We start from the raw sequence: 25,955 nt of genomic DNA, 5'->3' as shown, positions 1-25,955 counted from the left end.
ATCATTTTAGTAGCAAAGGAATGTGTTTGGTTTGGCTATGTAGCCTATATTTATCTCAGTAGTATCTTATTTGTATTTTTATATGTCCACACTATTGTATAGGCCTTTAGTATTGTTTTTGACAGTAATGCTTCTCAAACTAATGTGCACGGGAATCACCTGGGGATTAAAACAGGATTCTGATTTTATAGGTCTGCAGTGGGACCTGCATTTCTAACAAGCCGCTTGGTAATGCCCATGCCTGCTGGTCCTTAAATCACTTTGAATAGCAAGACTTTACATCAGAAATATTTTACCGAAATCATAGCACCACAATACCGATTTATTTATATGCATCCTCAGTTAAATAAAGTGTCTTTGTGATATTTTTCACATTCCTGTGACTTTCTGTTGCTACTTCAAGGATCGATAGATTGGGATGGGAATGGTGGAACATTAGGAGGTGGATGACAGTTGATGTTAATATTGAATAAGTGCTTATTGTGTGCCGGGCAGTGTTACAAATACTTTACACATATTACCTCATGTTCACAACAGCCTTTTGAGATATATACTTTTATTATCCCTGTACTTTTATTACTACAGATGAGGAAACTGAAGCACAGAGAAGTTAACTATTTGCCCAAAGTTCTGTATAGGGCATCTCCCAGAAAATGTATACACACACTTTGAATAATTATTAAGGCAGTGTTTTTTAAAATACTTTTCATTTTTGCCCTAGCTGGTTTGGCTTAGTAGATAGAGCGTCAGCCTGTGGACTGAAGGGTGCTGGGTTCGATTCTGGTCAAGGGCACATGCCCAGGTTACAGGCTTGATCCCCAGTAGGGGGCATGCAGGAGGCAGCCAATCAACGATTCTCTCTCATCATTGATGTTCCTATCTCTTCCTTCCTCTATGAAATCAATAAAAATATATTTTTAAAAAATCAGTAAAAAATGAAATACATTTTTCAAGTGAGATACTTAAACAGCCAATAACCCAATTGATATTGATATTTCTTTTCAGATTTAAACCATTGGAATTAATAATTATTCAAAGTATGTATACATTTTGGGAGATAACCTGTATATGTGTGTGTGTGTGTGTGTGTGTGTGTGTGTATGTGTGTGTACAGATTTAACCCATTAGAATTAATAATTATTCAAAGTACATATAAATTTTTGGGACACACACACGCACACACAGGGTGTCCCCCAAAATGTATACGTACTTTAGATAATTATTAATATATATACACTGAGTGGCCAGATTATTATGATCTCTGAACGCATAATAATCTGGCCACTCAGTGTATATCCTATATAATAAAAGGCTAATATGCAAATTGTCCCCTCGACCAGGAGTTCTACCAGCAGGCAGGAGTTCGCCCATGTCCCCTCCCCCTGGCCAGGCTGGCCGGACCCCACTCATGCATGAATTCATGCACCAGGCCTCTAATATATATATATATATATATATATATATATATATATATATATATATATACACACACACACACATATATATATATACTGAGTGGCCAGATTATTATGCGTTCAGAGATCATAATAATCTGGTCACTCAGTGTATATATTATGGTAGAGCCAAGATTATAATAAAGTAATATGGCTGTAGAAATCTCATTCTTCAGCTATTACCCTATATTTATAACAGAGTGAACATTTAATAAGAGTAAGAAAAAGAATGTCCTGTTAAATGAGTGACATTGAATGGAAACTGGTGTATTGTGACTATTTTAGAATCGTTTTCTTATTTTTCTTTTTTATTGAGTTGTAAGGGATAATTTATTTCCCTTCGTTAGCGAAGTTAATTGTTTAAATTCCCATATAGGAAAGTAGTAAATGTAATTAATATACAAAAATAATAATGCTCCTTTCTTGCTGTGATATATTATTATGTATGTCTCCCCCAATAGTGTCACCTGGATGTACATACTATTTTAACCGAAACTACTTAACACCTTAAAATACATGAGAGAGATTTATTTCCATAGATGTCAGTCATTTGGGTACTCCTTTCCTTGACCTGGCTTGGAAGAGGTTTGAGGAAAGTGAGGAAAGTTTGTCTTTGTTTCATTTTGTTCTTTTATGGAAACAAAGTGATTTGTCCAAAATTGAAGTACATTTCTATAGTAACACCTATGGTATATCTTAGAATACAGGCATGCCTCAGAGATATTGTGGGTTCGGTTCCGGACCACCATATTAAAGTAGGTATCTCAATAAATTGAGTCGTAATCTTTTTGCTGGTGGAGGGTCTTGCCTTCATTTGTAGAAAATGCAACACCTGTGAGGTGCAGTAACTCTAAGCACAATCAAATGAGGTATGCCTATAGTTTTATTAAACTCTCTGATTCATTCTCATTTTGATCTATAAAAGTTAACTTCTAATTTTTGTTTACAGTCACAGACATTTTGAACAAGCTCTATTGAAGTAACATTTGTTCTAGTGACTGACTTCCTTTGACTGTCTATAAAACATGTGGCAAAAAAAGTAAAGATTAATGACTTACTATTTATGTATAAAGAAATAAATTCTGGAGAAAGATTACTGTGCTAATTCAATGAACCTGGTTCTTAAGGGAAGCAAATACGTCAGTTTTTATGTGTTTTTTGTTTTTTTGTTTTTATCTGAGGGAGATTAGAATATTTGTGTATGTGCCATTATTTTTTCTATTTATTTTTTTATTTTGGTGAAAATATCTTTGAGAAACTTATAAGATGATTTTTAAGCTCGCCCCCCCCTTCCTGTATACTACCTCCTTTTTAAGTTGAATCATGCAGGAAGATCCTTGTGTGCTTCATCCTAAAAGTGTCAAGAGTTGTGACAGGCCCCTAGCATATTTGACATTCCAGCAGCCTAGCCAGCATTCCTGTTCTAGTAACATAGTCTTTTTTTTTTTTTTTTTTTTTTATTCTATGCCAGGTTTAAAGCCAGTCTAGTGTTTCTGGATGTCTTCTGCAGGCATAAAATGGGGTGAAAGTTTTTGAAATCCTCTGTTAGGGTAACACTGGGCTTTTGTTGTGCACAATACACAAAATGGTAGGTACATACAAGTCTATAAATATCACTTTGAAAAACAGGAAAAATAATAGCTCATTGCTTATGAATGCTCGGTATAGTATGTAAATGTAATGGTACACTTTATGTAGTTTGGCAATAGAATTGTTTTAGTCCATTTGGGCTGCTATAACAGAATACCATCGACTGAGTGGCTTATAAAACAACAGAAATTTTTCACAGTTCTGGAGGCTGAGAAGTCCAAAATCAAGGCACCAACAAATTTAGTGTCTGGTGAGGACCTGCATCCTGGTTCATAGATAGCCATCTTCTAGCTGTCTCCTTACATGATAGCAGGGGTTAGGGAGCTCTCAGGGGCCTCTTTTATAAGGGTACTAAAACCATTCATGAGGGCTCTGCCCTCATGACTTAATCACCTCCCAAAGGCTCCAACTAATATCATTACCTTGGGGATTTGGTTTCAATGCTGTAATTCCAGGGGAGGGCGAAGCACATTCAGTCTATAGTGGGGATCATTTAGATCAGTCTGTATTGGTGTATAAATTTGACCACAGTAGTCTGAGGGTAAGGATCCCAGGGCCAGATAGCCTGGATATGAATGCTGGTTTTCCCACTTACCACCTGTGTGACTTTGAGGAGTTTAATCTCTTTTTTACTGTTTCATCACCTGTAAAAATAGGCATCATGATAGTATTTATCTTTCTAAAGTAGATTGTTGTGAGTGTTAGTTGAGTTAATTCATGTGAGGTGCTCTGAATATGGCCTGGCACATAGTAAACACTCAATAAATGTTAATTGTTGTTATATTTAAGTGTATCTACAGAGATAAAAATGTGTCAGCTTTGAGCTGTGATAAAGGTGCTAGTAGGCTGTTCTACCATAAACTCATAGAACAAAGAAATAAGTTAGGCTTATTACATGTTTTCGAAGATATAATCCTATTCGTTCTTTCATAAATTTAAACATAGTACATGCAAATTCATCCTTGGAGCCTTACCCTAGTTAAAGGCATGGAGCTATTGATTATAGTGAAGTTATAGTAGAGAGCAAGGTTCTGGCATTCTTCAGCTCAGAAGAATGATTTTGGGTTTTGAGAACTGGTGGTGTATAATGTCACTAATAATAATTACCTATCTTGTGGGGTTAATGTGAGGATTAAATGAAATAGTGCATATAAAGATTTTAGTCTGATAAAAACTAAGCATTCATTACGTGATAGTTATTATTTAGTCAAAGCTTCTTATTTACTTGTGAGGTGATTTATTCTTTTTCAGCATAACGTGTCAGGTTTCAGACATACTGCTCATAATAAGACTTTCTTATTCTTTTCAGTCGAAATCTTTTATCAACATTGCCAAAATACTTATTTGATCTTCCTCTTAAAGTTTTGGTCATCAGTAATAATAAACTGGTATCCATTCCAGAAGAAATTGGGAAGTTAAAAGATTTAATGGAATTGGTGAGTAAAACAGTTGTATTGATTGTGTATATAATATGCATAATACATGCCTTTATATTTTTGAATATTACTCATTTCTTTATGTAATTTCACTGTAATTTTAAAGAAAAGAATAACTTGGTATATGGCTAAGTTCACTTTAGGAAAATTTCTAAATACTATTGCTTATCTGATTTTAGCTCACAACCAATAAAAGCCTGATTTGTTCCTCAGTCCTCAGCAGAGGCTTGCTTCTCCTAAGAAATGCTTTTCAAACGAATAAGCTTTTGTCTACTCATTTTGTGGAAAGTAAAGGTCTTACCAGTAAAAAATACAAGGATTTTTTAAAGGTTTTACAGGGCTGCTATGAGAGCTTCAGAGAAAGGGGATAAACAGTAGAATGAACAAAACTCATGTGATTTTATAACAGTTTTTGGGACCAAGAAAAATGGAAAGAGGCCATTATATACAATTGATTGTAGATATAGGAATAATTTAAAGGACATTGAACTCTGAGAGGAAACATAGTCAGATATTCATGGCATTGAGCTAGTTTTCACATTTCTATTACTTCCACTTCATACAGTATACCATGCTGTTTATTTTTATCTTGTTTTATCTTGAGTAATGCTTTCCTAATACATAGATATTTTAAAAGTATTCTTAAGTGCGACATTATTATGTGTAGGTGGTCAAAAAATTTTCTTGAGGAACTTACTTACAATTTTATAATGGGAAATTAATATGCTAATAGAATGTAATGAACATAAATTTCATGAATGTCTTTCTTTTATTCATTAAGGAATACATGCATGTGCAATTATTGCACAAGGAAACTTCTTTGAACTTAGTCTTGCTATGTTTTAGAACCAGATAATTTTAAGGTGGTAAGAGATCTTATAAGTGATCAGATATAAGCACTTTCTAACGCAGGAATCCCTACCACTATAGCTGGATATGTTCAATGGTGGAAAATGTGTGTGTGTGTGTTTGTGTGTGTGTGTGTGTGTGTCTGAGGCAGTCCTAATTCTCTTTTGCAAAACTATTTGTTATCCTTTTAATTTTGCACTAAAATCCATGTCTTTATCACTTTTATATACTGGTCCTTGGACTACCTTGTGAAGAAGTATAGATCATAACAACTTCACTTCCCTTCTGATATTTGTAATCTTTCGTGTGTCTACTCTCCATTTTTCCAAACTCTAAGTCCTATTTGTCTGTAGCTTAAACATCTTTGTTACTTTTATTCCTTTCTATATTTCTGTTCTTTAATTACTTTTTATTTTTAACTATTTCTGTCTCTAAAATGTTCTCTTTTATTAAGGTCTCTTTTAATGTTATACTCACCAATGAACAGAAGAGTTCTGATCTAACAAATTTATAATGAAAGAGAACCATTACTTCCTTTGACCTGGACACTTAATATTTTTAAAGATTTTATACATGTTATACTTTTAGATTTTATGGCTCTATTGTTTCTTTTTCTTTTTTCATTCAATTTTTGGACTTGTGTTCTAAATTATATGACATGAGACAGTTTGGGGATAAGTGAAATTTCAAAAATATTTAGGCTTTTTAGATTTTTTAAAAAAATATCTTTATTGTTGAATGTATTACAGATGTCTCTCCTTTTCCCCCCTTTGACCCCCCTCCACTCTGCTCCTCCCTCACCGCACTATTGTCTGTGTTCATGGGTTATGCATACTAGTATTGCATATAAATTCTTTAGTTAATCTCTTCCCACCTCCCCTCCTTCCATCTGAGATTAGCCAGTCTGTTCCATCCTTCCATGTCTCTGGAACTATATATTATAGTGTTTTTATTTAAAGAGAATATTTGTTACCAGAATCCCATTGATTTTCTTTGGATCTTCCTGCCTGTGTTCACTTGCCCAAAGAAATGCACAAGCAGGAGTTTGAAGTATAGAAAGAGAAAATAATTTAATAATTTAATAATAATTGTCTCTCCAATATGGAGACAGGGCACTTTAGCTCTAAATGAAACAACTCCATGATGGCATGTATGTTACAGATTATATAGGGCTAAATCACAAGATACTGTGGGTTGGGGGTTCGGGATCATGCTGGGAGCTAATTGGTCAGAAGTGAGGTAAGGGTAATCATTTTTTTAGGCCTTAAGGACAGCTCTGACATCTTTTCTGACCTCCCTTTGTTTAGTCTCATGGAAAAGTAGCCAAGGGGTCATTCTGCTTTAGGGCTCAGCAACTGAAACATAGCTTAGGTCAAGATGTTATCTTTAGTCAGCCAGAGGTCCAGACCTTGTGACCATAAGTGAGGTCTACACTACTATCTTCTTCTGCTTCGGAGGTTGCTGATTATCTGGGAGAAAGGCTAGTTCTCCTAGGGGGTATATATAGAGAGAGGGATACTATATCTAGAGCTAGAATTTATAACTAAATATAATCAAAGTCATATTTTAAAATATTAAATATCATTATTTTACTAGGCATTATAAAATTATTGTGCTATAAACTCTTGAAATCAGTAACAGTGGCTATATAGCATTAGGATGGCTAATTTACAATTATAAATCACATAGTGAATTTGTGGTTATTACCTGTCATTAAAATATTTTCCTATGACACTATTCCATAAGAATTTAGTGGCCAATTACAGTTAAATTCTATCATTAGAAGCCTAGGAAATACTCTCAGACCTCCAATCACCACCAGAGTATTTTGTAGAGTAGCCATTGGTTGAGTGAGTCAGTTTCCTGTGCTTAGTTTTATTTGTTCTGGGAAAAGGTAGCTATCCATCAAATTGCTATAGATTTTCTATAATAAAATCTTCAGTATTAGACACCTTTGGGAGAAAGCAATAGTATTTACTTTAAAGGACATTTTCCCAAACTTATATTATTTGTCATTTGGATAATAGTTTATTCTCAACACAGCCGCTAAGTGGTCCTGTCAAAACATAAGTCAGGTCAAGTCATATCTCTGTTTAAAAGTTTCTGGTTCCTGCCCATATTTCTCTGAGTAAAAGCCAAAGTTGTGCCCCTCTCCCCCATCGTCTTCCCCTTGTGCACTTCCCTCTAGTTACACTGGATTCCTTGCTGTTCTTAGTAGGTCAGGCATGCTTTGCTTAAGAGCCTTTCCATTTATTGTTCCTTCTGTCTGAAATATGTTTTTTCTATTAATTTTATTTTTTATTGGTTTCAGGTGTACAGCTTAGTGGTTAGACAATATTTTTCAGTACCCCAACTGGCACCATACATAGTTACCACAGTATTATTAACTAGGAATAGTCTTTTCTTGTATCTTTGCATGGATCACACTCTCAGCTCTGACAACACTGCTCAAATAATAGCTTCTCCATGAGACAGTTTAAGTTGCTAATATCACACCCTACTATCACTAGCACACTGCCATTTGCCTTTACCCTGCTGTGTGTGTTTTTTAAAAAAATAGCACTTATCTTCTAGCATATTATATAATCTCCCCATTGCTAGAATGTAAGCTCCATAAAAAGCTGTGAGGGCGGGAATTTTTGTTTGCTTTATTCCTTGATGTGACCTGGGGGTGGGTGGGGAGGGGGGAGAAGAAACTTTCCTCTACCCACAAGGTTCTTCTGGCTGGCCTAATAATCAAATAGACATGAGACAGATTACCAAGAGAAAATGACCAAATTTAATACACACAAATGTATTGGGATTCCATATACATGAGAGAGTCAGAGACCCATATTCAGGAGAGTTTCAGAGACAGAAAGGGAACACTGGTGGGTATATATGACATTCTGAGCTAGGGATGAGTTAATGTACCCGGGGGCTTCAGAAAGTCACTGCAGAGAGAGCCCATGCTCAGTGATTAGTAGTTTGACTTGCCATGTAGATTGATAAAAAGACATTTCTGATGATAACTCTTACCATGGGCCAGGCTCCTAATTTAAATTCTAGATAGTTAAGGAGGGGAAAGGGGACAGTAGTTTCTCTTGAGCCCGCATGGTCTCAGTTGCCTTCAGCTCAAAATAATCCACATACCACTGAGGCACATTGGGGGTGGCTCCTTCTGAATTTCCATAGCAACTAGATCAGTGCCTAGCAAATAGTTGGTATTTGATAAATATTCATTGTCGAATAAAGATGCCTTTGAAAGAAGTATGTAAGATACATTTTCCTAATAATATTTAGGTTAGATGATTAGATATTCTTTAATATTCCTTTGAATTTAACTTCCTGCCATTTTTCCTTTGATAAGAATGAATATATCTTCCATTCCTTTCCCTCCAAGCTAATATAATTTCTAGTGAAAGTTGGAAATTGAGGGCAATTGTGATAGAATATGAATTTCATTTGCAGTGTGTCTGGAATGAGTGCTGAGATCTTGTTGCAGATGTTTTTCCTCTTTTTGTTGATGTGGTAATAAGAAAGGGGAGGGAGAGGAGAGCATAATTAACTTAAGTTGTTATTTATCCTCTTTTTATGGAAATGTGGTATTGTTTATCTTTAAATCAGGGCTTGCATTTTAATTTAACCCTGAGACTTTTCCTACTCAGATTTCCTAGATTGTCTTTGAGTTGTGAGTCATAAACTTTGTGTTTGTAATCCCTCATATTTTGCATCCTTTTGAGAAAAGGTTTAGTTAAATCAATCCTGGCCATAGACATTAGTTCTTCAGCTCACATGTGTAAATCCTTGACTTCCTCTGCTTCTGCCCAACCAAGCATCTCAAAACAACTATAATTGACAGATTATCACAATGGTTGATAATTGTCTTTTATTTACCTCTGAATTAAGAACACTTGGATCACCCTTACTTCTGTTTTTAGTTGATGAGAGTGGTCTTTAGTTGAGATTTTCGAATGGCATATTGATGTAGTACTAAATTATAACCTCAAATTTTTGCACAAAAAAATTCATGTTAAATATACTAGGTTGACATCATGATGTAATATAAATAGAAATGTACCAGATAATCCATCTTTAGAAAAACAGCATTAAATATAACTTTTGCAACAGTACAGTAGATGATGCAGAGGATCAATTAGCTGTTTGGAAGATAAGGAAGCAGAAAACACCCAATCAGAACACCAAAAACAAAAAAGAATCCAAGAAAATGAACATAGTGCAAGGAGACTCAGGGAAAACTTTAGGTGTGCCAACATTTGCAACTTGGGAATGCTGGAAGGAGAAGAGAGAGAACAAAGAATTGAAAACTTACTTGAAAAAGTAATGGAAAACTCTAACCTGGTGAAGGAAATAGATGGTACAAATCCAGGAAGTATAGAGTCCCAAACAAGATGAACCCAAAGAGGCCCACTCTAAGACACATTATAATTAAAATGCCAAAGGTTAAAGACAAAGAGAAAATCTTAAAAGCAGCAAGAGAAAAACAGTTAGTTACCTACAAGGGAGCCACCCTTAAGACTGTCAGCTGATTTCTCAACAGAAACTTTGCAGGTCAGAAGGGATTGGCAAGAAATGTTCAAAGTGATGAAAAGCAAGGACCTACATCAAGATTACTCTACCCAGCAAAGCTATCATTTAGAATTGAAGGACAGATAAAGAGCTTGTCCCAGACAAGAAGAAGCTAAAGGAGTTCATCATCACCAAACCAGTATTACAAGAAATGTTGAAGGGTTTCTTTAAGAAGAAGAGAAAAAGATAAAAATATCCTATCTAATAATAGAATAATATGCAAATAACCATCACTCCGCTACGCCCACGATTGGGCAGCGGGAGGCTGGAGGGCGGGACTCGGGGTGGCCTATCCAGCCGTTGAGAGGCGCAGGGGGCGGGACTTGAGTCCTGCCCCCTGCGCCTCTCAACGGCTGGATTGGTCGCCGCTGAGGGGAGACCCCTCAGTGTTCACGGGTCGGAGCGGCAGTGGCGGTGGTGGCACCCCCGGACCCGTGAATGCTGATGGGGGCGGGTCCGGGTGCCACCGTCACCGCCCTGACCCGCAAACACTGATGGGGCGGGTCTGGGTGCCACCGCAGCCGCCGCCGCCGCCCCCGGACCCGCAAATGTTGAGGGGTTTCTCCGGGGGCGGCGGCGGCAGCGGCGCCCGGACCTGCCTCCATGCACCTGCACTGGGGGAGGGCCTGGTCAGCAGCCGCCGAGGCTGCTTCAAGGGCCAAAGAGGGAGGCAGGGCCAGACCCCAGCGGCCGCAGCTGTTGTGGGGCCCGGGGAGCCAGGCAGGGCTGGACAGGCAACCTCAGGGTGGGCCTGGGGGTGGGTCCAGCGGCACAGCTTGACAGCAGACAGCAGGGCCTGCTTGGCTGTAGCTGCCGGAGACCCACAGCAGGCAAGTAGGCCTGCAGGCAGCACCCAGCAGGGCCTGCTTGGCTGTTGCCGCGGTGACCCGGGAACAGACAAGCGCAGCTGCAGGCAGCACCCAGCAGGGCTTGCTTGCCCATCGCTATGGTGTGGAGCAGGCAAGCCCTGCAGAGAGCAGAGAACCACAGGGAGAGGGCCTAAGCCATCAGCAGAACATGCCCTGAGGGCTCTCGGATTGGAGAGGGTACAGGTCGGGCTGAGAGACCCCCCCCCCCCGTGCATGAATTTCATGCACCGGGCCACTAGTAAATAATAAAATGGCAATAAGTACATATCTGTCAACAATTACTTTAAATGCAAATGTATTAAATATTCTAATCAAAAGACACAGTGGCTGAATGGATAATAAAGCTATATATATATATATATATATATATATATATATATATATATATACTTTATATATATGCACACACACTATTTACAAGTGACTCACTTCAGATCAAAAGACCCACACAGACTGAAAATAAAGAGACAGAAAAAGATATTTCACAAAAATGGAAACTACAACAAAAATGCTGGGATGGCAATACTTATACCAAACAAAATAGACTTTAGAACAAAGGCTATAATAAGAGACAAAGAAGGACCCAGCAATTCCACTTCTGGATATTTACCCAAGAAACCCAAAATGCTACATCAAAAGACATATCCACCCATATGTTTATTGCAGCATTATTTACAATAGCCAAGACATGGGAGCAACCTATGTGTCCATCAATAGATGAATGGATAAAGAAGTGGAATATGACTCAGCCATAAAAAAGAATGAAATCTTGCCATCTGCAACAACATGGATGGATCTAGAAGGTATTGTGCTGAGTGGAATAAGTTAGACAGAGAAAGATGAATGCAAGATGATTTTACTTTTATGTGGAAACTAAAAAACAAAATAAACAAACAAGCATAACTGAACCAGAGAATATTTCTATGGTTGCCAGATGGGAGGGATTGGGGGGATGGGTGAAAAAGGTGAAGGAATTTAGAAGTACAAATTGGTAGTTACAAAATAGTCACTTGGATGTAAAGTACAGCATAAGGAATATTGTCAATAATATTGTGATAACTAGGTATGTTATGGAATATGGAATTGGCGTGGAAGAGACAGTTGGACACTCTGAGATTTCAGGAAAAGCCTTTATTCAAAGCAGCGCTGCTGGTTCAGGGGACTCTTAAGATCCAGATCCTGAACCCCATAGACAATGAGATTTTCTCTTTATATATTTCTGAGGTTCTTTGTTTCCTAACTACCAAGCTTCTGTAGTGGACTCTCACAGCCCCCACCCCTGCCTCTCGAGAGTCAGTTAGAATGGTTAACTTAGATTGTATCTCATGTCCATCCTGGATGGCGCTGGTGATCTCCCTCTAGTTAAGCTGTTGATGTCAGATGGGTACTAGATTTATCAGGGTGATCACTTCACAAGTTATATAAATGCCTAATCATGGGGTTGTACACCTGAAACTAATATAATATTGTATGTCAACTATAATTTAAAAATAAAAAATATTTTTAAAAGGTAATTTTTTCTAGTTATTAGTCATGCACTTTAATTTAAGAATTGAAATATATCTTTTTCTCAGTTAGTTTGATATAATTTTACATTCTTATTTTCCTTAGGATATTAGCTGCAATGAGATTCAGGTTCTTCCCCAACAAATGGGAAAATTACATTCACTTAGAGAGCTCAATATAAGAAGAAATAATCTTCATGCATTGCCCGATGGTAAGATCTCACTGTTTTTTACTGACATGAATAAAAGAGCAACTATGTAAAACTTAATTTAATTCTTTTTCATTTCTGAACAGAATTAGGAGATCTTCCCTTAGTCAAGCTGGATTTCTCTTGTAATAAAGTGACCGAGATTCCTGTTTGTTACAGGAAGCTGCATAATTTACAAGTAATAATTTTGGATAACAATCCATTGCAAGTACCACCAGCGCAGGTTTGTAATAAAAATCTGTTACTTGTTTCTTCTCTTTTTATTCAGAATTATATCTGTTACTGGTAAATTGAAAAAACATCAGAAGTAAAAATTAATTTGTTGTTGAGTTATTATTCTCTAAGGGAGTTTTTCTGAGAAGTGGAAGGGGGAAAAAGATTTTCCTTCTACCCTTCTAAGTGGCTTTTTTGGTAGGAGTTTTATCTTAACTTCTGGAGAATAGGATTTGAAAACCCAGCCATAAACATTTTGCTTGTGAACTGATAATTCTGATTGTCAATGTTATTTCAAAAGGATAGACTATGCAGTCTTTCTACGTCTATCCCACTCAGCTATATATCTACTTGAAACTTGTGTGAGTGATAGAAGCATTTTCTTAGCACTGATAGATGGAATCATAACAGAAAGAACACTATACAAGTGTAAAAGTATTAATTTAGATTTTTAGCTTGAGGATTAAATCCATGTGGAATCCACTAAAATTATATTAAAGGAATACACTAAGCTATAAACCTACAAGGACAAAGAATGAAAGAGAGACACAGCAGGGGAGAGATGGCAACAGAATTTTGGAGAATGGAAAATATATGGAATAGTGGTAACTAGGGTCTCTAATTATTACTGTACAAGAGTATCTGGCTGAGGAGGCACATGGCAGTGAAACTTCAGCCTGCCCTCTACTTCCAAGCTATGTGCTCTGGCACAGTGTTGCATACATCCAAAAGAAGGGTTGCCTTTTTCCTTCTACAAAGGTACATTCCACTCATTCCAAAGGAGGTGCCTTTTCTAATTCAGATCAAGTCTGACAGGAGTCCTGGTAGTAGCTGCCTGAGCATGATAAAGAAAGCTGAAACTTGTGTCTGCTATGAGAGAAGGCAACAATAAATAAATTGATTTACTGTGTTAAACCTGGGGATGATGGGTATTTTTGTTGTTGATTATTGAAGGAAACATGTAGCTCTGAATATAGGGATGAAAGACTGAAAACTCGAAAGTCTGTAGAATGTTTAAGGCACTGCTGTTCAGTAGAATTTTCTGAATGAAGGTGTGGAAGGGGGAAAAAGATTTTCCTTCTACCCTTCTAAGTTATTCTGTCTGGTCTAATAATCAAATTTACATGAGACAGATTAATGGGAGAAAATAGCCAAATTTATTGTGGATGTACATATGTGGGGTAAGAATATGGGATCCCAGGACAAATCCTGCAGTTGAGGCTTATATGCCCTCTTCGGGAGAGAGGAGGGGGGAGGGTAGTAGTTTGGACTTCAAAGGGAAGGTAGGCAATTCACAGGTAGATAAGAAGGAGCAAAGATTTGGTAAACAAATTATTTCCAGGCTACCCAGACACAGAGTGGGTCCAACAAACAAATTTTGCAGGTTCCTTTCTGCCAAATTTAATTCATATTATGCTAAGGTGATCTCCCTTTCTGGAACAGGTTTTTCCAACTGATTTTTTTAAAAACAGGTAAGGAGGAGGTAAAAGGCTTCTTTAGAGTCTTTTGTCTTTTAAAATTACAGTATCCTCCAAAGTGGTATTTTGTTTCTTAAAAAATCAATATCTCCAAAAGTGGTATTTTGAGGCAGCAAACTGCTCCCCTCAGTGGGAATGTTTTATAAACTGTGCTGTCCAGTACCATAGTCACTTGCGACATGTGGCTACTGATACTTGAAATATGTACTGGTCGAAGGAACCAAAATTTTAATTGAATTTTATATTATTTTTAAATCTCTTTAAACTGATTCAAAATGGATCATGAGCTTTAAAAAAAATTTTGAATGGAGAGAGAGAGAGAGAGAGAGAGAGAGAGAGAGAGAGAGAGAGAGAGAGAGAGGTGCCAATTTGTTGTTCCACTTATTTATGCATTCATTGATTCATTGGTTTCTTCTTGTATATGTCCTGACCTGAGATAAGACAATTGAATTTTATTTTTATTAATTGAAATTTAAATAGTTTCATGTGATTAGTGGCTACCATTGGACACTACAAGGTCTAAGATTTACACTGTCAGATTCTTGCCCCTAGCTCCGAAGCCACATGACCCCCCATTTGCATTAGCAGAAGCCTGGGGTTTACTCTGAGGAGTAGGTAGATTTCTCTCAGATTCCCTCCCTCAGCTCAGCAGCCAAATGACTATAGCTTCTTTCCTTAGCGTAATATGCCTGGAATTTACTCTTTAGAGCAGTGCTGTCTATTAGAACTTTTTGTGGTGATGGAAATGTTCTCTATCTGCATTGTCCAATGTAGTAACCACAAGTGGCTGTTGAGCACTTGAAAGTGTATTATGTGGCTGAAAATTTGAACTTTTGGTTTTATTCAGATATAATTAATTCAAATAGCCACATGAGGCTAGTGGCTACTGTATTGGATAGCACTATTGTAGGGAGATTGAAAACCGGAGTCAAGGGCTCCAAGTATAGCTATGGGCAGAAGTGAGACCTTATACTGAAAACACTGAACGCTTACATAGTGAGTGGTGGGACCTTTCAGTAGACTGTCTTACTTGGCTCTCAGAATGCTTTTAGCCTGTCTTATTTATTTCGGGCAGGATGGCTGGATTTCTCTCTTGGATGATTGATTGAACTAGGAGAATATACTGATCTTTGAGGAGGTTTCCTGATGAAATGGCCAGTCCCTGTCTGGTCACTAGACAGTGAGGCTCACCATTGGTAAACTTCCCCTCATACACAGATATTCCAGTTGACTTCTTAATCGCTTCACTCTTGAAGATAAATAGATAGTCAGAGATCTCTAGACATTTGCAGGAATAATGTCTAACATGAAAGACAGAAACCAAAATACTGAAAACCTTCCATTGAAACAAAATGGGTCACATTCATGGAGTGACAATCAGAATAACTTCTCAGTAGCAGCATAGGAAGCTAGAAGATCTTAGAACCACATCTTCAATGACTAAGGGAATATTTACATCTTTCTGTACTCAAACTATCAGTCAGGTGTGAGGTAGGTAGAAGAAAGATAGTTTCAAACATGCAAGGTCTCAGAAATTTTAACTCTCATGTAGCTTTTATTAGAAAGCTAGCAGAGTTTGTGCTGTATCAAAATGTGAGAGTAAATTAAGAAAGAGAAATCCTTCATGTTCAAGATCAATAGATTTGCAATAGGCCTAGAGAGCAACCAGTCGGGTTGGAGTAGGGTGGTTGTCTTCAAAAAGAAAAAGAAATAAATTGATAAATGACTTGATGTGTTTGTCAGTATGGAGAGGGTTTTACAGTTTTGTCAGAGTTAGAAATTAATTAGCAATAGGCATACAGAAAATTATGCAAAGGAAAAATGAGGCAATTAGTCACTTCAGACAAAACAAAAACTTGCAGGAGAAAGAAAATGTACTCTAACTTATGTGGTTCATCTGTGAATACTTTCTTACTCATAATAGTGTAAATATTCTATTTTGATTTAATGAAAAATTGTGTGTTATAATAATAATAATAAATATTTATATAGCACTTACTGTGCTCCAGACGTTGTTGAAAATGCTTTATATGCATTAATTCATTTTTGTATGCATTAATTCATTTTTCATAAACAGGTACTGTCATTATACCTCATTTTATATATGAGGAAACGGGCATAGAAGTTAAGTGACTAAGGTCATATGCTAGCAAGTGGAAAAGCCCAGTTTCAAACCAAGGCTATCTGACGCCAAAGTTTGTGCTCTAACCACTATGCTATACTTCTGAAGAGGGAGGAAGTATGTTTATGTGAGTTTATGGTTATTGGAGATGGGAGGATAATAGTAGTGGTATTGATGATATGTGAAAGTGGTGGTAGTTATAAAATAAGAAATCTAAATTCTCGGAACTTACACAAATTAACCAAAGGAAGATAAACAACCCAGTCAAAAATTGGGCAACGGACCTAAATAGATACTTTTAGAAAGAAGACTAAAGGAAGGCCAAGAGGCATATGAAAACATGATCAAAGTCACTAATCATCTGAGAGATGCAAATCAAAATGACAATGAGGTACCATCTCACACCTGTCAGAATGGCTATCATCAACAAATCAACAAATGACAAGTGCTGGAGAGGATGTGGAGAAAAAGGAACCCTCGTGCACTGCTGGTGGGAATGCAGACTAGTGCAGCCACTGTGGAGAACAGTATGGAGTTTCCTCACAAAATTAAAAATGGAACTCCCATTTGACCCAGTGATCCCACTTCTAGGAATATATCCCAAGAAACTAGAAACACCAATGAGAAAGGATATATGCATCCCTATGTTCATAGCAGCACAATTTACAATAGCTAAGATTTGGAAACAACCTAAGTGCCCATCAGCAGATGAATGGATTAAAAAACTATGGTATACTACGCTGCAGTAAAAAAGAAGGAGTTCTTACCATTTGCAACAGCATGGATGGAACTGGAGATCATTATGCTATGTGAAATAAGCCAATCAGAGAAAGATAAATATCACATGATCTCACTCATTTATAGAATATAATGAACAACATAAACTGATGAACAAAAATAGATCCAGAGACAGACAAACTTCGATCAGGCCATCAAACCTCAGAGGGAAGGTAGGGAGGGTGGGGGTAAGGGGGAGAGATCAACCAAAGGACTTGTATGCATGCATATAAGCCTAACCAATGGACACAGACAACAGGGGTGTGAGGGCAAGAGTGGGGGGGCATAAGGGGATAATGGGGGAATAAGGACACCTTAATAAATTAAAAAAAAGAAAGAAATCTAAATTCTCTTTTTCCTTAGTAAGACTTCAACAAATAAAGTCTGTACTCGAAAAATAAAAATAAGGTAGTAATAAAACCATGTTATTTATAAACTAGAGGGCCCAGTGCATGAAATTCATGCACAGATAGGGTCCCTAGGCCTGGCCAGCAATCAGGGCAAATCAGGTTCCCCACCTCCTCCTTCCCTTGCTGCCCATGTGCTGCCACCACGTGGTTCCCCGCCTCCCGGCCTCCCTGTCTGCTCCTTCCCTCGCTCCCTCAGCACTCTGCCACTGCTGCTGGTCACCTGCCATGTTCCGCGCCAAATCCCTGGTGGTCAGTGCACATCATAGCGAGCGATCAAACTCCCAGTCTGCCGGTAGAACTCCCGAGGGGACAATTTGCATATTAGCCTTTTATTATATAGGATATGAAGGTAAATAGCAGAAAACCAAATACAAGCGTTCAATGAGGGACTGGGTCTTGGTGATTGGAGGTGATGGAATGGAGAATTACGTTTTTAAAATAAGTTTTTATGTATTTTAAAGAGGGAGGGAGATTGAGAGAGAGAAAGAGAAAAAAACATCAATGTGAGAGAGAAACATCGATCCATTACCTCCTGTACACACCCTGACTGGGGATCGAACCTGGGCATGTGCCCTGACAGGGAATTGAACTGGTGTCCTTTTGGTACATGGGACAACACTCAACCAATTGAGCCACACTGGCCAGGGCTAGAATTAATATTTTGTTATCAGTTTTATAATTCTCTGTGACTTTTAAAATTGTGTACATGAACTACTATTATAAAAATTGAATTTACAAAAGAAAATAATTGATCATAATTTAATTTGGTAATATAATAATTTTTTTAGTTGAAAGATGATACATTTTAATTGGTAATGTGTTCATATTCTAATAGCTCAAATGTTCTAATTTTTGTTTTCAATTAAATTTTTCAGTGGTCAAGTCAGATCTGGTAACTATTAGATTTATCTAAGAAATGGTTCTCCTTTAAACCTCGAATGATAATTACTTCTTAATGTACTTTTCTTACTATTTTCTTTGTTGATTATTTTTGTATGTGTTTGTAGGTTATGTGAGTTCATAAAACAAAATATTTTTATTACAATTTTTGAGAGATACTTATTTGATATAACTTATGGTGACTGCAGTTAACCTTTGTAAATTTGACTTACCACTTCCTTACCACTCATTATCTATCCTTTTCATATAGCATACTTTCTTTCACATAGTCTCCCCTCATTATTGTTTTTGTCTCTATCAGCAATGAAAATAACTTTTCAGGATATTATCTTAGTTGAATTGACCATATAAATATTATTTTATTCTAATTGGCCTACCCTCCCACCTTTCAACGAAATTTATTTTTCCTATATTTAAATTCTTTTGATTAGCTTTCCTCCAGTGTTTAGCCCAACCAACTTAGTGGTTCTGATGAAATTACATTCAAGAATTACATGAAATTTTTTTTGTTGTTCTCACCACTACAATAAATATATTTCTTTTTGCTTTTTTTCTGATAAAGGCAATTCTCATAAGGTGTAAATTTTATACTGTTTACTGGTTTGTACATTGTACTGTTAACAAGGAAACTTTAGTGAAATACAGAATAATTAATGTAGTTTTTCTAATAAGAACAGAGACAGCAATAGAATTTTAGTTGGTATCAGTGTTGTCAGATTTTTTTCACCTAATGTCAGAAGTACAAATTAATTAAGTATGCAATGTATCTATCTTGATCGTGATGTCTCAGCATAATTTGAGGTTATTGAAATATAAGTAAATTGGTAGATAGCATTTATTTTGGACCTATATAATTAAACCTTTCTCCATTATTTATTGACAGATATGCTTAAAGGGTAAAGTACACATATTTAAATACTTAAGTATCCAAGCATGTTGCAGAATGGATAAGAAACCAGATTCTCTGGATCTTCCATCATTGAGTAAAAGAATGCCCTCCCAGCCTCTCACAGACAGGTAATGTAATACTCTTACAGTCTTGTTTCATGATTAATATATTCTCTTTACATAAAAGATATTTATTAATCTTGAGTGTACTGAATATGTTTAGGCTGATTGTTTCAGTGTTAAATTCAATAATTTTTTTGAAGTGAAATATTACCATCATAGAATGAACTTCTGGAATCCTAGAATCAACTTGTAATTTTCTCAAAAAATTAATTATTATTAAAGTTTTAGTAGTAAAATGTAAACATTTAACATCATAGTGCAGAAATACTAATTTCTCAGTATTTGACAACTATTACTCCTATGATCACCCTATTATTCCTTTGTAATAACTAGTAGAATTTGACTTTGACCTGAATTTGGTAGAAGAGCAAGGCACTTTTGAGTGCTTCCTTACTTTATATTTTTTGTATCTAGATCAAAGATGATTTATCATCAATGTTCTGTATGATATTGATGTTTTTATCCTCATGAGATTTTGAAATGATAGATTTGATGTTGTTTTTAATTTATCTTTTAAAGACGTACATTGGTTTAATTATATGAAAACAATTCCATCCAGCAGTATGGAAAATAATTGGGATGGGGTGAGACTATATTTAAAGGTTTGACATTGTATTTATGACAAAATTTAGACTACTTGGAATGGCAATATAATAAGTACTGTTGTTAATATTGCAAGTTCTGGAATTCCCAAATAGGACTTTTTCTTGAGTTTTTTCTGCTGCCTAAGTAGAATTAAGTATCCAAAAATTAAATTTAGTTCCTAAAGATTCTTTTGTTTAATGTTATGAATGATAGTAAACCAAACAATTCTATAAAAGTTAGACTTAATTCATATTCTACACTGTATTAGTCTGCTTTACATTTATTTAAAAATGAATTTACTTTAGTAACAGCATTTATTATATCAGTCATTTATTTATTCTACAAATATTGGTAGCATGCCTACTGGTTCAGGGTATGTTTTGTTGAATGATATACATATTGGTCTCAGCCTTCATGTAGCTCACAGTCTAATGGAAGAGTCAGTTAATAAAGCAAGGGAACACAATACACATAATTTCAAATTTCCTTCCTATAAAGGGAAGGAACATGTTTTAGGAGTAAAGATAGGAAATATCTCCTTGGTATGGTCTGGTTTAATTAAAGACCTGACAAGAGAAAAAGTAGCTGTGAAAAGAGCGAGGGGAAGAACATTTCAGGCACAAATAACGACATGTGCAAAGGCCTTAAGTTAGGAAGAGGTTTGGTATGTTAAAAAAAACTAGCCCTAGCCTGTTTGGTTGGAGTGTCAGTCCTCCTACTGAAGGATCCTCAGCCCCAATCCAGGGGCACAAATCCAGGTGTCTCTCACATCAATGTTTCTCTCTCTGTGTCTCTCCCCCTCCCTTCCACTCTGTCTAAAAATCAGAAAATATATCCTCAGGTGAGGATTAACAAAATAAAACAAAACAGAACAGAACAGAACAAAAATCTAAATGGAGGCCAGCATGGTTGAAGCAGAGTGGCTAAAGGCTAGAATGGTATGTGTTGATTTTGGTTAGTAAGGACTCAAGTCACGTGGGGGCTTTTGAGGCTGTGCTAAGGAGTTTGAATTGTATTTAAAGTACAGTGGGAATTCATTGGACAGCAGGGGAATAACGTGATCTGATTTATGTTAAAAAAAACAAACAACAAACCTATCTTCGCTTATATAGGGAGAATAGATTGGAAGTAAACAAAAATAGAAGTAGAGGGACTAGTTAGGTTGTTGCAGTACTTCCAAGAGATCAAGGGATCTTCAATAAGGTGATTGCAGTAGAGATGAAAAGGAGTGGATAGAGTTGAGATATATTTTGGAGATAGTCTCTAGCAGTGTCACCCAATAAAATGTGATGTGAGTCACATATGGAATTTGAAATTTTCTTGTAACCCATGTAAAAAAAAAAAACTAAAAAAGAAGCAGGTAAAATTAATTTTAGCAATACACATTATTTAACTCATATCAAAAATATTTCAACATCTAATTTAAATAGAAAAATTAGTGAGTTTATTTCACATTCTTTTTTTCCTATTTAGTCTTTGAAATCTGGTATGTATTTTATTTACATTTACAGCATGCCTCAATTTGGACTAGCTACATTTAAAGTGCTCAATAGCTATATACTAAGGTGACCAGATTTTAACATTGGTAAAGCGGGACACCATTGATGGGGGGGGGGGGGGGGAGAGGGGGGTTCTTTTTTTTAAAATATATTTTATTGATTTTTTTACAGAGAGGAAGAGAGAGGGATAGAGAGTTAGAAACATCGATGAGCTGCCTCTTGCACACCCCCTACTGGGGATGTGCCCGCAACCAAGGTACATGCCCTTGACCGGAATCGAAACTGGGACCCTTGAGTCCGTAGGACGACGCTCTATCCACTGAGCCAAACTGGTTTCAGCCCGGGGGTGTGTGTGTTCTTGATTAAAAATTTGGTGTATATTGTAATCGCTTTTGGTTTTTTTAATAAAAGGAAATTCACTTCTTAGATCATCGTTGAATTTGCATCCTCTTTTCTTACTCATTATGTTAAAAATCTAAAAAAAATAATTTAAAATTATATTATAAATTATTATATACATATTGCTTAAAAACACAGTAAGTAGGTACATAATTACATGAACATATTTTATTGTTTATAAATTAAATTAATTTGATTGTTATAAAGTAACTATATTTTAAAAATTATTTTAATCCTATATTTCTTTCTAAATAATAACAATACTAACTTGTATTATTTTTCCTCTGAATTTGCTGTAACGTAAGTCATAAGTGTCACTTTCAAGGCTGGCGCTAGACTTTTTGCCGCCACTATAAAATATAAATAATATGAGTACTGTCTGCTAAATTCAAGAAAATTTATGTATTTATGAAATAAATAAATAAATGACTTACCTAAATTATCTGAATAGCTGATTTGGAATGACATCACTTGTTTAACTAGCTTACTAGCACGCAGTACGATGTGTATCGTCTGAGAGACAGTTACAAAATGTTTTCATCGTTGCCAATCCCAAAAATGCCATTGTTCATTAAATCCAAACAATGGTGGTCGAATTCTTAACAACTGATCAACAATGCGAACTTTGATAAGCAGTTCTCGATAATCAGTTCTCAACAATTATTTGTTATTATTAAAGTTTAACATTATAAAATTAACACAAATAATATAAAACTCATATCCTGGCTAAATAGCCACATGGCCACCGAAAACCGTATATTCCCTTCCCATTCTCCTGCCGTTCCCTAGCTTGTCGCGCATTCTTTCTGAAAATCGGGACTTTTTTAAAACGCCGTGGGACGCAGGACAAATTGTTAAAAATTGGGACTACACGCGACAAATTGTTAAAAATCGGGACTGTCCTGCCAAAAGCGGGACGTCTGGTCACCTTACTATATACTCCTGGTGGCTGCTGTATTGGACAGTGCAGGTCAATAGAGTTTACTTATGCGTTGGCTCTTGGGTGTGCTAGCCTCCCACTCACAGCTTGTATTGAAGTACCTAGAAAAATTTTTGTATGTACATTTCACTTTCACACTCATGCCCTTGCCTGTACTGTTCTTACTACTTATAAAACCCTTCCATGTCTTGACTAGTTTGTAAATTGTTCATTCTACAAAGGTAGGCATTACAGTAGCTAAGTATGTCCGCTTTTGGAGTCAGACATAATATACCTGTAAAGCCCTTCTCTGACTCTTCAAAACTATGTTCTTGTGTCATAATGTCTCTGGTCCTCATATTCTTTTTCTTTTGCTCCTTAGTTTTCTTATACGTAAATAAAAAATAATCATATGGATGATGTCAGGATTAAATGAAATAATGTCTATATAGCACTTAACACAATGCCTTACGCAAAATAATTCCTCAACAAATAGCTTATTATTATCATTATCATCTTTTAGAAATACACAGATGTATTTTAATAGTACATAGTATTATTGTGCAGTAGAGTCAGATGCATTTCAGCTCTAATCACGGTTTAACCTCTTAATTCCTCTGTGGACTGTGTAAGGTATTTAATCTCTCAGCTTGTTTATTTAAAATGTTAATAATACCCATTTCCTAAGTTTATTATGAGAATTAAATGTGTGCTTGGCAATTGGTAGTAACAAAATAGTTATGGAGGTGTAAAGTACAGCATAGTGAATATAGTCAGTAATATTGTAATATATATGTACGATGCCAGTTGGGTACTGGAAATATTGGGGAGGCCATGTTGTAAAGTATATAATAGTCTAACCACTATGCTGCATTCCTGAAACTAGTACAAAATAAAATTAAATGTAAATTATAATTAAAAAATAAAAATTTAAAAATAATGAAAATAATAATTTTTAAAAATAGTTTTGAAACCCACACTTGAAAGTACAATGGAGGGCTCAGTTTTATATAAATCTGAGGTATTTAATAATAATAAAAATAACAATGCTAATAGTAATATAAAAAATAAATGTGTGCGCCTCGGTTTGGCTTAGTGGATAGAGTGTCAACCTATTGCCTGAAGGGTCCCGGGTTCGATTCCTGTGAAGGGTACATGCCTGGGTTGCAGGCTCAATCCCCAGTAGGGGGCGTGCAGGAGGCAGCCAATCAGTTATTCTTTCTCATCATTGATGTTTCTATTTCTCTCTTTCTCTCCCTTCTCTGAAATCAATAAAAAAATAAAATAATAAATGTGTGCTTGGCAACTAGTTCAGTAAATGGTATAATTTTTCCCCGTGGAAAGTTAACTTTTATAAGCTTTATTATCCTCATTTGTAAAAAGATATAGTGCATAAATTACAGAATGTAAGGATTAAAAGTAAAATATGAAGTACCTAACACAGTGTAGATGCTCAACAAATATTAGCAATTATTGTGTCTTTTTATCCTTCAAGACTAAGCCCAAATGCCCTTTTCTTGGGTAAGGCCTTTCCTAACCTTACAAGGAGAATTAATTTCTCTTTTCTCACAGCACTTTATATTTACCTTTGTCATAGTCTTCAAGACATGTAAATATACTTATTTCACCTCTGCTCTGAGAGCCCTTTGAGGTCAAACATTTTTTAATTCATCTCATCTCAAGCATTCAGCATAGTGCTTCATAGTTGGCAATTGCTTCCCTAAGTTTATTAATATACTCCATAAAAGTATAAAGATCAGTTTTTGGGGAGGATATATAGCATAGTGATTAAGATCAGGGACTTTAGTGTTAATCTAGGGATCAAATTTAGACTGCCATTTACAAGTTGCATGTCATTGGGTAAATTGTTCAACCCTTCCCCGACTCAGTTTCCTCATCTGTAAAATGAGAAAACACCAACAATCTGCTAGAGTTTTTACAAGGAATATATGAGGTATTGTCTTTAAAGCACTTAGCCCAATAACTGGCACATGCTAAGTGGTCAATATAGGGTTTTTGGTAAATTTGCAAATCGAAGTGAAAAATACTTCGCTACCTGGGTGGCATACTGTGTATTTAGAAATTTGCAAAGACAGCTCTGACCTCCACACCAGAAAAATTGTTTATCCAGTGCTTTGCAAACTTTGTTTTATATTTTCTCTTTTCTCGGTTATTAAATGGACATTATTCATAAAGCTAAAGCATATTTCTAGAGCTAATGAAGAAGAAACTATGAATTAAAGTTTTAAAATATTTCATCATTTGCCCTAGCTGGTTTGGCTCAGTGGATAGAGCATCGGTCTGCGGACTGAAGGGTCCCAGGGTTCGATTCCAGTCAAGGACACATGCTCGGGTTGTGGGCTCAATCTCCAGTAGGGGGCAGCCGGTCAATGATTCTCTCTCATCATTGATGTTTCTCTTTCTCCCTTTCCCTTCCTCTCTGAAGTCAATAAAAATATATTTTAAAAATATTTCATAATTCTATGGTGAAATTTGTCAAACCAATGACAAAAACAGGAAGATACTGTATCAAGATGATTTTGTAGCAGGGCTATCTGCTTTTCTGGATCTCTCAGGAGAAATAAAGCGTATTATTAACAATTGACACTTTATAACAGAGCACATGAAGGAAAAATATTTCATGAGGGACATGAATAAAGTGTTTTGTTAGGAAGGTTCCTGATATTTCCCCCCTCATGTCCTTAAGGATCTTAGACATCAAAAGTGTATATTCTGTATTATATAGGAAGATTTATATAAATTTAAATTAAAATCAAGTCTGTATTATCTATTTAAGAAGAAAACCCTAACTGTTCTTAGAATTTCTGTTTCCATAGTATGGAAGATTTTTATCCAAATAAAAATCCTGGCCCTGACTCTGGAATTGGAAGCGATAATGGAGAGAAACGATTATCTGCAACCGAAGTGAGTATTTTTTATTGCTGATCTATTTTATTTCAAAATTTTATTAGAGCTTTGAAATAGACACTTGCACATACTTGACTTATTTTGTTTAAAAGTATAATGATTATTACATTTTATGAAATCAATCATGTACATTTTTAAACTCACAACAGTAAACCTTAACGTACTAATTTTTGGTTTGAAAACTGGAGATGTAAAGCAAATATTCTATACTTCATATGTGAACTTAAAGCAAC

At 36.0% G+C, this 25,955-nt stretch overlaps 1 protein-coding gene across 1 annotated transcript in view; it reads left to right on the top strand.

Moving 5' to 3' along the window:
* Positions 1 to 25,955, top strand: part of LRCH2 (leucine rich repeats and calponin homology domain containing 2) — a 127,230-nt gene that overhangs the window by 46,119 nt on the left and 55,156 nt on the right. The window contains exons 3-7 of the mRNA XM_079765471.1: positions 4,354 to 4,480; positions 12,379 to 12,484; positions 12,568 to 12,704; positions 19,265 to 19,398; positions 25,632 to 25,719. Of these exons, the coding sequence (XP_079621597.1) occupies positions 4,354 to 4,480; positions 12,379 to 12,484; positions 12,568 to 12,704; positions 19,265 to 19,398; positions 25,632 to 25,719 (592 nt within the window). The remainder of the gene's footprint in view (positions 1 to 4,353; positions 4,481 to 12,378; positions 12,485 to 12,567; positions 12,705 to 19,264; positions 19,399 to 25,631; positions 25,720 to 25,955) is intronic.

Source organism: Cnephaeus nilssonii (assembly GCF_951640355.1).
Source record: "Cnephaeus nilssonii genome assembly, chromosome: X".
NCBI classification, from domain to species: domain Eukaryota; kingdom Metazoa; phylum Chordata; class Mammalia; order Chiroptera; family Vespertilionidae; genus Cnephaeus; species Cnephaeus nilssonii.
This window is presented reverse-complemented; position numbering and strand designations above follow the sequence as displayed.